This window comes from Eumetopias jubatus, unplaced genomic scaffold (genome assembly GCF_037043125.1).
Source record: "Eumetopias jubatus isolate StellerSeaLion01/CBP00866 unplaced genomic scaffold, mEumJub1_p1.0 scaffold_14, whole genome shotgun sequence".
Lineage (NCBI taxonomy): Eukaryota > Metazoa > Chordata > Mammalia > Carnivora > Otariidae > Eumetopias > Eumetopias jubatus.
In genome coordinates this window covers 61397584-61411828 of record NW_028274820.1, presented here as the reverse complement: position 1 = coordinate 61411828, position 14245 = coordinate 61397584, and the positions used below count along the sequence as shown (strand labels likewise).

The window sequence follows — 14245 nt, the reverse complement described above, 5'->3', positions numbered from 1 at the left end:
CATCAGGATTTGCACTCAGGCCTCTTGACCTCCACCACACCATGCTGTTTCTTCCAAAAATTACCTCTGCCTTCCCTGCCCCTTCCATCTCTGCCCCAAAAAGGAGAGCGGGAGGTGGAGGGAGGGGGTAAAGATCCATAAAAAGTCATAATTAATCATAACCAAGGCATGCATTAAGTAAATAAACATAAACACCTCCTTGGTATGTGCCCCATGCTTCATGATGCTTCTCACTGTATGGTAATCATGACTAGAAGAGCAAGAGAAGTTTTGGAGTAGCCAGGAATCAGGACTGCTCTCACGGGGCCAGGTCTCTAGCTGCAGAGGGCTGCAGTCTGTAACTATCTAATGACGCTGGATGGTTTCAGCAAGTTCACAGCCTGAGCAGTACATCACAGCACTAAATATCTTTTGTGAAACACAGAGAAATGTAGTGTAATTTTCAAAATATCAATCTGTCTGTCTCTCTCTCTCTCTCTCTCTCTGGGGACACTAGGTCCTTAAAGCATAAAGAACACCATCCTTTGCTCCCCCTCTCCATTTATTTAGTGTTGATTCCTGACTTGCCAACATTAACTAGCTGTTTCTAGACAAGTCAATCAGGAAGCTTTCATCATCTCCCCCACCACCCCAGCATATCATCTTAAAATTAATTCAAGAACACAGAAGTCCCAAAGATGGCACTGGATTAAGCTGTCACACGAAACAACAGAAAGTTAAAATTCTCAAGCAAATGCACAGTCGCCGTTAACACTGGCCGAAATAAGAGGCAAAGGACTGTGGCTACTTTGGAGGCTCATCATATACGGACTGTAAATGCCCCAGTCTAGTCTCAATAATAAACGCAGTCGCACACCTCTTCATACTCAGCATGCCACACCAAATCATTCTCCGGGCATTCACAAGTCACCAGTTACACTCAGAAAGCCACTCCCCACTCCCACCGTCACTTCACTTCGACCTTTTATGAAAAGACAACCGTTTTGAGCCATTTAAGAAAGAGAGAGAGAGAGAGAGAGAGAGAGAGAGAGAGAGAGAATCCTGGTGGAAAATAATACACAGCTGTGATAATATCATGTTTTTTTTTAAATACCATAATATAGTTTTACTTTTAATAATAAAAGATAAAAAAGGGGCGTCTGTGAATAATTAGAGACTGCAGTCTGAAGCCAGTTACAGTCACTGCAATTGATAATAAACTGAAAACCCCTTGAGAGCAGGTAAATGCTTTGCAACCCTGACCCCCTTGCTCTCACATTACTTAACTACCCTGCGGTTCTTGCATTACATCACCATTCAAGCGATTGGTTCCTGCATTTTAACTCTCTCCCTGTCTCCTCCGATTAGGAGCAACACCGCAGCAAAGAAACTTCGCCCGAGTTTGCACTTTCTCGCTTCGCTTTTTATTTGTGGCCTCTTTGCTCCTGTCGCGCTCTGGCTTGCTCCGTTTTTGTTTTTTGTTTTTTGTTTTTTGTTTTCTTTTTTTTGCCCAGCCCCGGCCTCGGTTCAACTCCTTCAGGTCGCTGTGCTAGCACAAAAACTCTTATCAAAGTGAAAAGAAACGCCTCGTCGGGACCAGAAGAGGAGCGGAGGGGCTGGGGAAAGAGGAGAGGGAAGACGAGGAGAAACAAAGACAGGCAGAAAGGGGAGAAAGGGAAGAAAAAAAAGAGGAGGAGGAGGAAGACTGGAGAGAAGAAGGCGGTAGGGGCAAAAAAAAAAAAATTCTACAAAATCAGGAAAAAAGAAAATAAAATTAAAAACAAACCTCATGGACATCACTGAGGCTGAATTCCCTCCTGAGGTGCAGAACATGAGAGCTCTGGAATGAGTGTGTGTAGAATTTGAGCCAAAGCTTAACTAGCCTGAGTGAGTCATATCCTTCCCACTTGATTCCAGGCCAAGCGATGATGTAATGCGCTGGCCCTTCTCTTGCGCCTAGCTCTGGCTCTCTCCCTCCGGCTCGCTCACTTGCTCGCTCTTTCTCCTGGGCTCGCCCTCCTCCCCCTTCTCCTTTTTAGCTCAGTGCTGGTGAAGTCACCATTTAAATCTGGCAGAACTGAAGCAAAAACTTCAATGTAACCAAAACAGCCCCAGGCTGAGTTCCAGACTCGGGGAGCCTTAGTGGTGCAATTGCCCTTAGAAACGAGTAAACAGAGGGGAAACAGTGCCGCCTGCGGATGGCCCATCAGCTGCCTCCGACCCAGAGAGGGACCAGGGGTTCTGTGGGCAGGGATCCACTGGTTCCGATTTTTTTTTTTTTTTTAAATATGCTGGTTTAAAAAAAAAAAAAAAGAGTCCCTGTGTTCAGAAATAGGAGGGGAGGCACAAGTGGAGGTGAAGTCCCAGTGGGGTGACCGGTCAGGTTGGGACGATGGGGTTTGAACAACCGAGACAGGTCCCCAGCCCAGGCTTTCCTTCAGAACCTGGTGACACGGCCTCCATTGCTCAAGGCTCTTTTTTTTTCTTTTTCTTTTTTTTTTCCTGGAGCTGGATGGGATTTTCTGTTGCTGGATGCCAACCACCGGCCCTCCAGAGATTTCTCACATCTGACCTCCCTGTCAGCAAGGGCAAACCCACTTCGGGGCCAAACACACACCTGCGTCTGAAGCCATCAAGAACTGGGCAATCACAGTGGCTTCTCCGCCCCCCCCCACCCCCCGTTGGTCACTCCTTTATGGGCGGAAGGGAAAAGGCCCCTAGTCTCAAAACATGAAGCTTGACTTTCTGAGATTAGCACTCCACTCTCAGGTGAGCTGTCCAAAGAAGAGGGAATTAAAATATGTCCGTCCTCAAAACGAATGACAAGCTATCCGTTCCTCTACCTGCTGGGCGTGGGGTTGGGGGTACCAGTGCAGGTGGGGCTGTCTGTGAGTTTAAAAGGATACAGGGAGAACAAACAGTATGTGTGTCTCTCCTTTAATTACAGAGTGAGGAAAACCAGCCTGGGGTGGTGGTGGTGGGGAGTCAAACATCATCCTTCACCAACAGCAGTGAAACCCTTTTAACTGCAGATTCTACCCCTCACTTCACACTTCTGCTCAGTCCGGACACTTATTGTGCTCTTAGCCCGGCTTTTTACCTAGAACAGTCCGGACACTTATTGTGCTCTTAGCCCGGCTTTTTAACCCTACCTTCTCTCCCTTTAATCTTCCCCTCATCGTTAAATGCCTCCTTAAAAAAGAAAAAAAAAAAGTAATTTTCAAAAAATGGGAAGTTCACTAGAATTTTTTTTTTAAATACCACAAAAGCAGAAGAAAGGCGTGGAGTTGCAAGGTTTTGTTTCGTTTTCAAAAATAATCATAGCTTTTGCCAAAATCTATTGCCCCTTGTTGCTTTTGTGCCCCGTGAAATGAATAGGTGCTACACATATTTGTCTCCTCACCTACTGGGGCCAAGCAGAGAGGATCCCCAGTCCTCCACTCTGCTTTCAGAGAAATCTCTTAGCTTATTAAAGATCTCTGCTGCTGGGGACAGGGCTGTTAATCTGAGTCCCTTGGAATTTGAGTCAGAGCTTCAGGGAATACCGAGCTAAAAAGTAAGATCTGCCCCGGCGTCTGCCTGACCCTGGGGGCTGGGGTGGGGAAGAGCTTTCTCCAGCAGTCGGCCTGGAGCAACATCCCCAATTGACGCTGATGCCACAGCTTCTGCAGTCACACCTTTATCAAGGCAGGCAGCTCCGAATTAAAGGTGATCAGCCGTAATTACAGCTGGCGCCACTGAAGCCCGTGGCCTGACAGCGGCAAATGTGGTTGTTATAAAGTTTGGTCCACCATGTCAGTGGCCTGTATAACTCATTTACGTCGGACTCGCCAAGCAGCTATTGATTTTTCTTCTGATGCAGAGAATAAATAAAACAAACTCTTCAATCACTCCTACAAGCCTTTCCACTTCGAGGTAGGTTGACAAGATTTCATATAAACTACTTTCTCCCTTTTCTAAGAGCCACTGACCATGTTGGTTAATATGAAGCTAAGGACTTTCCCTTTGCCTTCTCTGCTCCCTACAACACCCCATCCCTGCCCCCCTCCTTGCCTTAGGTTTCAGAGTTAACTGTTTTCTTTACATTATTATTTTAGGCATCTCAAAATGGATACGTGGTAGAAGGTTTCCAAATTGACATCTTCCTGTAGCCTCAATAGGTAAATGACCTCTCTATGATTTTTCTTATACTAAGTCACAAGGGTAGGATTCAGCTGCTAGAAAGTGGGTCCTTGCCTTTTTTTTTTTTTTTCCCCCAGTGAAGAAGGTAAAAAGGGACCCTGTACTAGAGGTAAAGATGATGTAAAAGGAGCTGTCCGGTCTATGTAACAAAGGGGATGGCAGCTTTGGCCAAAGCCAGGCACAGACTTCTCATGAGGCACAATAGCATCTTTGCTCCTGCCAAGAAGAGTAAGGGGCCGAGAGGTTCCAAGATGGTGAGTGTGGCTCTGATCGGTGAGTGGTGCGGCCACTGGGTTCAGAGCTTCTAGAACCCAGACTGGCTCCGAGAGCTCTGTACCCGATGAGGATGCCACTACAGCAACAAATGTGCAGGACACACTGACATTCCAATAAAACTTCTTGGGAGTGCTGGCCTGAGTTGGAAACAATTTCAGAGTTCAAAGGGGTCTGAGTATTTACATTTGCACTTGCCCGTCCAAACATAAGTACCCTTCCCTGCCATTCCAAATCAGGCGTTTTCACTGGCTGCTGGGTTTCTCCCCACTTGAAAAGAAACTCTGCTTTCCCATTTTCCTTCCTGTGAGCAGCTAATGATAGAGAATATCCTGTTCCCAAAAGGAAACTCCCCCCACCCCCCACCCCCCAGACTCCAGAGCTTCCTTTTTCACCCATCTGGCCCTCTCGTGGACTCCCCCCCCAACACCAGCCCCCTCCCCCCCCACCCCCGCAGTCCCCTCCATGTCCTAGCTGCTCTTCTGAAGAATGGGGGCTTTACAGATAGGACTTGTGAGATGCTGTAATTCCAGCGGGAGCCTTCTTAAAAGTAGCTGTCGGCCAGCAGGCTAGGCCTCCAGATTAGCTGGCTTGCTCAGGAATGCTTGCAACACCCTCCTTTCAGAACGTGTCATCCTTGGGGAGAGGGTGGTGGGTACCGCGCAGCTGTTGCGTGTAACTCACTCCCATACTCCCAGCTCCTGATGAAATGTTCGGCTCCAGAGAAGTGGAAGCCTCCAAGATTTGAGCTCAGAGTTCAAAATGCCTTTGGACCATCTCCAAAACAACCCACTAGAAAAGGCACAACTTGGATGGCAGGACTGAAGGGTGCAAGGGCCAACTAAAGTGAACTCTGTGTGCCTGGGTGCATTTCTGAGCTCAAACACATGGAAACCCACAGAGCAAAGAGAAGAAATGATAGCAATCCTTCCTAGAGAGAGCGGACATTTTTTCCCCCTCTTACAAGGGTTTGAATTTATTCTCCTGAAGGAAAGGCATATCATCTTCTTTCAGACATTGTTTTTAAAATTTGACCCATGATTCCTTCAGTCCCAGTGGAGTTTGAGGGCCCAGATAATTTCAGCGTTAAATAAGCTGTAATGACTATCATATGTACCCAGCCATAAACCTAGTATTAAAAATTATTCAGAAAAAAGTGGCATCTCTTCCTTTTTTAATTTACAATAACCATCCAGGTGGTTTTCTAAGGCCTCCTTTGCAAATTGCTTCCAGCGAACCTTCCGGTCACAGACCACGGCACACCCACGTGGTGTCATGCAGCATTCCCTTCAACTTGGGTGTCCTGTGTTTTCACAGTGGACAGAGGCTGAGGGGCTGTCTGGGTGAACCTGTGCAGCATGCATCCTAACTGTGTACTTGTGGGATTAGCTGGTTTAGATGGCTGAGCCTGCTAGAGCCAGATCGCAGCACTCCCAGGGAGAAAACGAGACTGATCAGCCCTTGGTTCCTTCTGTCTTGTACCTACTGCCAACTCTTACATCCCAGCCCTAGCACCAAGTGCCCTCAGGCAACTTGCTGACTTTTCTGTGTCCAAACCCACTTGTAAATTTCTGAAGTGGCAACATTAAAAGGGTCTCAAACAAAGGAATGACTTTCTAATGGTGGAGGCACCAGGAAGCCTTAGGGGTAGGTATTGGGAGGTTATGAGAGCCCTTTGATCAGCCCTAAAATATTATCATTGATTCTGCCTCCTCATAGCAGTTTTGTCCTAACTTCTCCATCTTTAAAAAATATGTCATTAAAAAAAAAAAACCCAAAGTACATGTCATTGTATCATTTGAACTTGTATCTGAAAGGCACCCAACAAATAAATATTTGTTTGTTGAATAAATGAATGAGTGAATGAATGAATATACTCCTCAGCTCAGGCATTACTTTTTCCATGAACACTTCAAGACTACTATGCTGGGATAGGACTGTCCATTCCTCTAGCTTCCCATGGCCTCCTGGACCAGATCCAATTCCAGCAATAAGCCAGTTCTGGAAGGTACCTATTTCCATGCCTATCTTCCTCGTGAGTCACTAGCTTCTTCAGGGCAGAAATGGGGTTTACCCATCCATCCATCCATCCATCAGCACCCTGGCACCTAGCAAGCACCTGACTCACACACAGTAGGTCCTCAAGAAATGTGACTGGAGCTGGAGTGTTGGCAGCAGAGGCCGCTGCGTCTTCCTTGAATATTTTCCCTCCTAAAAGCCTTCTTTCCCTTTTGTATCCTTAGGCTTTTTCTGTGGCTTCCTTGAGATCTGGAAACCAGAAAACCTGGAATGAGAAAAACCGAGGAGATCTTCTGGTTGGCCTTCTCCATCCCTGCACTACGCCATTTCTCCTTGAAGGGCCTGAGATTCTTTTTGCTTCCCGTTTCCTGGATCCAGGTGACAACAATGCCAGAATAGGCACGCTGAAGTTTTTATCAGGGCAGCTGACACGAGACTGTTTTCTCCAGTGTCCTATATAAAGCATCCAGGGGAGCTGAGACTTGAGGTAAGGGGAATGCATATTTTCCTACTGGTCAGAGTGTAAGGTACCTTAAGGAAAGGGAGACTGCCCCCAGGACTCATCCCTCCCCAAAGCAACGGTGGTGTTGGTTCTCACCGGCAGTCCCTACAACTCAGGGTTGGAACTCTGGGAAGAACGCTCCAACAAATGGTGGAGGAGGCTCAAACATTTGTAGGTAAAAGTACAGAGAGGATCAGAGCCTACTGGTGTTGCCGGACTACAGTGAATTCATGTTCTGGTGTTGAGTGGAGCCAGGACATGGCACAGTAGACCAATAGGACTGGCTGAGGTGCAGTGCTGCTCGGGAGAGGGGGACCACTAAATGAAGTGAGAGAAACGGGCCTCTACCACAGGCTCTGTGGATAACCCTGGTAATCTACCAAATTCCCCTCGTCCCTTGGACAAAGTGTGGTGACTGGGCCAGTCTAGGGTGAAGCAGGTCGGGTGCACAGGGTTCAGAATGTAAGGAGGTGCTCACTCTTGGGGCTGTGCAAATGCAGGTCGGCCATTTTGCAATCCTGAGAGTAAGCCCCTCCTTAGATGGGGAAGCTGTAGGAGACCCACTTGCCTCTCCCAGTCCGGGCCCCGGTTGGTGAGATTTATTCCTCTCTGTGTCCTTCATGAGCACCAGGAGGACTAGGGCAATGATATGGGAGAAGCTCTAGGTCTACTTGGCCGGCTGTGGGGAAGAGAGGCGGTGCCTACAATGGATTGAGCTTTTTCTTGGAAGTGTCACCTGTCTTCAATCTGTCCTCCTTCTCAATTTCATGTCCCTTAGCTTGCTGTTCTATTTTTCCCCCACTCTAATTGCTGTCTATGTGAAACATTAAGATTATGGCCTTCTCTATCCTCTCTGTTAGAAGTTATAGAAATTGATAATTTTTCCTAGTTCTGTAGCTATCATACATGTCTTACTGACATATGTATGTATACGTATATATGAGTCTACACAAGTCCCTGTATGCACACAGGCATGCATACACACATAGAAACTTACATATATATGAATATATGCATACATATATAGTCATCATTAGCCAACATTTATTGAGCACCGATTCTGTGCCGTGCATTGTGTTAGATGTCCCATAGACGTCAATTTTTTTTAATCCTCCCAGGACCCAACAACACTATGAAGTAGGCACTCCCGTCATCCCCATATTATGAAGAGACTGGCTCAGGATTGAAAACATGTCACAGTGAGGCTGAGAATTGAACTAAAGGTTGTCTAATACCCAGGTCAGAGATGTGACTATGCCACCTCCTTGTTTTGTATCAGTGCCTTAACACCTTGCACAAACCAGCTGCTCCTGGTGAGCTGGCTAATCTGTGCGAGCAGAAGGAAGCAGTGTTCTGGCGCCCGGCGATCAGGAGGGGAAATGTGGGTCTTTTTAGCGTCAGGCTTCTGATCAGAGAGATTCACCAAAGGAGGAGGCTTGGAGTAGAAGCAGAGAAGAAGGAAGCCATATAGCACAACATGGAGAAGTTAGAAATGCAGGAGGTCACCCGTTCAGGTGATGAGATGCCGCTGCCCGCCTCTCGCCACTCACCTGGCCTCAGCCACCTCCCTGAAATCTCAGCAGGGGCCACAATCTGGACCCGCACTGCAAAGTTAATACCCATGGGTCCCCAAGTGACCGCATGCCACTGGTTTCCAAGCTCCTTGCTTCTTGGTGGGGCTCCTCATTTCACGTGAAGGAAAATGTGTGCCTGCCGGAACCTGAGCATCATGTTGCTGAGTATTCACATCTGGAAAAGCAGTCCATGGGGACGTTTGTACTCATGGAACAATGTTATTCCTTTGCATATTATAAATTCAAAGTATTGGAGTATCTTCGTTCTGAATGTTTGCCCCCCCCCCCCAATACTTTGCAGTTGCACAAAAGGGTTTTCTTGAAACAACCTACTTACTTGTTTGGATGATGGCCCTGAAAATACACTCTACTGGTTGTTTTCACAATTAAGCATCTTTTAATAATTTTTTAAAAAACTACAAAAGTAAGAATGAATTTGAAGAGGTTTTAAGGGTATTAAAAACAAAAAAGGAAGGCTTAAAGTCAGGAATTGTATTTGTGGTTTTGTTTCATTTCCCAGACAGTCCTGCTGCATGGCTCTGTGTGTATTTAGTAACTGACCTCCCCATCCTCTGAGCAGAGAGGTTCACCAGCACTGATTTATTCAGAGGGTCTGCAAGGAGAGCAAGCCCTCCAACACTTGTGCCTGGAGGGGATAAGAGGAATTTTTTTTAACCCCAAACACGAAGCTCTTGGGCCTTCCAAATGAAATTATCTATGTTTTTATTAACAGAGCCCTTGAGTTAAAAAGTTGGTTTTGATAAGAGAGAATAAATGAAAGAGAAAACTGCTGACATAATATTTTGGTTTCCAAGCCCACTTCCACATTCTACTGTCCCTCTCAGGCCCGGACACGACTGTGGTGTCTGTACCGACACCAGAATCCCAAATAGAAAAGGTGCAGTTAATCCTGCCTTACGTTGAAATTTAGCTTTAAACTTTCAGAAAAGGATCACAGGGTATGCACTGGTAGATGATTCTGTCTTTCTAGAAGTAGAGTACTGTAGGACTGGTAACTTGGTCTCATCCTCCCCATTCCCATGAGAGGAAAACTGAGTATTAGGACGTCCAAACGGTCTTTAAATTTGGGGGTGAGAGATCTGAACCTTCTCATTCTTCGTAAACTTTAGAATTCCTCTGACATTAACAGAAATGGGAAGGAAAGTGAGATCCAGGCACCATCTGGGACAGTCTGAGTGCCCAATTCCTTTCCCTTAGCCCTCCTCATCCGGACTGGAAAGCACACTTTTCAGCTGGTGTTGGAACATACCTTTCTTGAGCAACAAGCCTCCTTGAGATTCTAAGGAAAATCGTGCATCCCCCTTTTAGCCATGGACCCCAGGTTTGAAAATCGCCAGGAAAACAAAGCATGCTGTCTTTGTATGAAACGTCAAGCCATGCCCTTTTACAGGTAAAGCAAAACAGCCACATGCAGCCCAATCTTGGTGCTTTGAAGGCTGACCCAGATCCTGGCACGATAACCTGCAAACCGAGGTCTTTTTCTAGCTCAGTGGTTCTCAGATTTGCTCTACCCGAGAATCTCTGGAGAACAGATTAAAATGCAGATTTCCAGGGGCTATCTCAAAGACTGTAACAGCAAGGAGGAGCCAAAGCATAGTATTTCTAAGCAAAACTCCCTAGAAATTTTGATGCTCGTGATCCACAGACCACCCTTCACAAAGGGCTGAATTCTACCTGGTCATCCTGTGGTCACAGAAATTTTAGAAAATAAATATATTAATAAGTAAAAGAAAACCCATACAAATATGTGTATATTTCGCCAGCAATTCAGGGTCTAGAGGGGCTGTGATTTTGTTTACATCTTATTTTTTAGGGTAAAAAGTATAGTAATCTGCCCTAAAATTATCAAACCTATAAAAAATTGGCTATAGTGGCTTTTCCAAAACAGGATGCCTACGATGGATGGAAATAAAACACATATTCGCAGTAACATGACACCATTTAAATGGTCTATGGAAATATGGTCCCAGGACCCCTGATAAGATTAGAGTTTCCTGACCTGTGGCTGGTTTAGCAAGGCATTTCTCTCCTATGTTTACTATCAATGCTTCCAGATGTTTACTTTGCAATATTCCCAGTCTCCTCATGTGACAATCACAGGGAGGGTGCTTTGGGGAAGGGAAAGAAATAATAGTGGTAGCTGAAGAGTGCAATTGCATGGGGTAAGCCCACCACACCTTTGGCATAACTTGCTTATCTTCTAGAACTTTAGTTGAACATCAAACAGTGGTGTTGGTTCTGTGTACTACAGAATGCTACAGAATTCTGCATGGGGTCGCCTTATCCAGAGTTATTTAAAAAAAAAAAAAACATTTTATTTATTTGAGAGAAAGGGGGGGGTGTTGCAGGGAGGGGCAGGGCCGAGGGAAGGGAGGAGCAGGCTCCCTGTTCAGCAGGGAACCCAACACAGGGCCTGATCCCAGGACCCTGGGATTATGACCTGTCTGCTTAACCAACTGAGCCACCCAGGCACCCCTTTTCCAGAGTTCTTTACCCATCCATTTCTCCAAAGGATGTTTTGAAGTTTTTGAGAAGTCTTCTATTTTTATACTCGTAAAGTGCCATGAGCACTTGAGAAGAGAAAATGCCAGTCCCTCCACAGACCCAAAACTGTGAGTGACAGATGAAGGGGAATGAGGATCATGACCTGTGAGTCATCCAAGGCTGCATCCACTGCTGAGTAGGAATTAAGTGTCTGAATTACAATGATAGTCCTTGTATAATTCCTGTTTGACCAACTCTCTGTCATATTAATACTGTCACAAGAGCCCTGGAACAATGATTAAAACAGACACCACACACAAGTCCAGGGGACAGACAGAAGGGAAAACCTTGGTAGGCGCTAAATGTCTGGGAAAATAATGCTTCGACAGGAGGTACCAAGGTTGTCGGACAAAAAGGGCAGCGAACATGGAAAATAATGATGGAGGTGACAGAAGGAAAGAGGACTCTTCAGCATTTCTTTGGTCACTTACTACCCTTTAAGCCAGGGGCCAGCAAGCCCCTTTCATTCTGATACTCGTTGAAATTTTACATCCATTTTCCTCAGAGAAGCTTTGTGCTGACAGAAGAGGCAAGCCTCCAAGATTTGGTGCATAAAGAGACACTGATCATTATTAATGAGTCTCGTCTTTGAATGAAAGAGTTTGGGGATACGAATCCTCTTTAAAGCTCTGGATACTTGCAGAAATAAATAATCTGTAATTGCCAGCAAACTGCCTTTTCCGTTTGGTTAAAAAAAAAAAAAAAAGTGCTTCTTGTTGACTTCTCATAGTCAAAGCCAGAGTCTCCCCTGTCTCACCCCTGAGATGCCGCTGTGCGCGGGAGCGCGCGCCCAGACCTTATCCCAGACTGCGCCTGCAGCCACGATGCACAGGGCAGGGGAGCACAATTTAGCAAGGTTAGATGGTCTTGAGCCTAGAAGGCCCCATGACTTAGTCTGGGGCAGCTCCGTTTTAATTTGTCAACGTTTCTGTTATTTTAACAAAGGCTATTTGGTGTCACCTGATATCTCTTGACCCGACCAAACCGCAGTAAAATTGAGATCCTTTTGTTTCCATCTTGTCTCCCCTTTCAGTATCTCTCTCCGCGTTTCCTGACACCCTTTTGTTTTTAACTAGTTTCAAGTCATCTTACAAAAGATTTTAGCTGATAAAGGCAAATTTGTGCTGAGAACTCTAGGAAACACAATGTCATAAGGTGTCATGGGGGCCCAGGAGACACTGGGACAGAAGGGGGGAGGGGAGCATCTTGGTAAAAGGATGCTGCTCAATCTCTGGATCTAGATGTCAGAGAAACGGCAGAAAACAAAACAGACCGCTACTGACCTATAAAAGGCAATGGAGGGAAAGCATGGGGGTGGGTGCTGGGGTACAGGCGGCCAAGGTAGTTCATGAGGCCAAGTACTACAATAGTTATTTTAAATGTGGAGGGGTGAGCAGAAGAATATTCCATAATTCTCAAGGTACGTTGTTAACACAACCTCATAGAGCGCTAGACCATGAAGATTTTAAAGTCCAACCTTCTTCCTTTTGCAGAAAAGAAAACTGAAGTACTGGTAAGTGTCACTAACTCAAAATCACCCCGGGACCCTTGTGCCCATTTCAGAGCTCCTTCTTTTGCAGCCCTGGGAGGCCTGGGATCTCCGGATTGTGGGGCGGGTCTAGCGCTAGACCATGAAGGAATGGTGGGTATGGTGCAGTCTTTCAGACAAGGTATTAAGGGAAGTCCTCTCCAAAGAGATGACATTTTACCTGAGAACTGAATAATGAAATATGGGGGTGTGGGTGTAGACACGTTGGGAGACTTACGCAGACCGAACAATCTAGACCAATGCCCTGAGGCCGGAAAGGACTTGGTGTGCTTCCTGTACGGAAAGAAGGCCAGGCAGGGAAGAGAAGGCAAGGGGAAGAGATAACCAGGGAGAAGTGGGGAGAGGTCTTGCTGGCCACAACAGCATTTCTATTTTATTTTAAGGCAGAGGGAAGCCATTGGAAAGTCTAAAGAAAGGACTGACATAATGTGATTTTTATTTTGAAGAAATTGCATTAACTGCTGTATGGAAAATGGATTGTCCGAGAGCAAGGATTCAAGTTTGGGGAACAGTGAAGAGATTTTGCAATAGTCTGGGTGAGTAGTGATGACGGCGAGCACCGGGCTGGCAGCAGAAGACATGGCAGAGGAGGGGAGAGCGGGATCCACTGAGGGAGACCCAGCCGCACTCCCGGAGTCGGTCATGGGAGCATGGAAGACGAGGAAGCCAGGACCACTGGATTTTTGATCCAGTCAAATGAGTAAATGCTGTTGCTGTTCACTGTGATGAAGAAGACCGGTATTGCAGATGCCTCGAGAAAGGTCAAGAGTTTTGCTTTGGACAAGCTACAAGTGAGATGCCTAGTGACACAGAGAAATCAGGAAGGCCAAAGGGTAGGAACGGCTGAGCTCAGTGGGCAGTCAGGGCCAAAGACATCCCTTGGGAATCAATTCTGATTGACTGTCTTTAAAGCCACAGACCGGGTGAGTCTCAGAACTGAGTCATGCGGGACACTCTTACAGTAAGTGCTGGGCAGGGGAGGGGTAGCTGGTGAGGTGGGAGAAAAACCAGGAAGGAGGCAGGGGAGATTCCTGGAAGTCAATGTTAAGTACAAGAGTTGCTTCAGATGATGAAGAAGTACACATTTAAAAAAAAAAATCACCTATGCGGTTGCTCTTCTGGTTGTGTGATGCCCAGAAAAAGATGAAAAGGCAACACGGAGAGTCAGCTGAATGAGAGAATAGTTTCTCTTTCACCCTACCACCTTCCTGCAAACACTCCACCTCTTTATCCCTCTGGTCGTAAACATCAAGAGAGAAATTATTGCAATGCAGAAAACTGGAGGATTTTACTTGCCAGCAACAAAAGATGAATTTTAGAAACAATTCTTCCTGGGGCCAAAATCTTTTAGATACCCCCTGCCCGGGTACCTTTCCCTTTTACAATCACTAATCGTGGGGGACTGAAAACATGGCTCTAATACCCAGATAAATCTTTGTAGTTTTTGTTAGCAAGAGATAAACTTCTGATCAATAAGAGCTGCTGCTTTATTCATTATCACTCTTGAGATTCAGAAGAAAGGATAAAATTGAAATTATCCATGGGCATATTTTAAAATGGAGACATTTTGTCTCAAAGTCTAGGGAGAAGACTAAAAGGAAA

General features: G+C 45.9%; 1 protein-coding gene across 3 annotated transcripts in view; it reads right to left on the bottom strand.

Annotated features, from left to right (window-relative positions):
• Positions 1-14245, bottom strand: part of CREB5 (cAMP responsive element binding protein 5) — a 339425-nt gene that overhangs the window by 127207 nt on the left and 197973 nt on the right. Inside the window, exon 1 of one of the 3 annotated variants that reach the window (XM_028119272.2) lies at positions 1766-1944. The exons of the other annotated variants lie outside the window; for them this stretch is intronic. Within the exon in view, the coding sequence (XP_027975073.1) occupies positions 1766-1812 (47 nt within the window). The 5' untranslated portion in view covers positions 1813-1944. Of the gene's footprint in view, positions 1-1765; positions 1945-14245 lie in introns of those variants that run through there. 3 annotated transcript variants of the gene reach the window in all.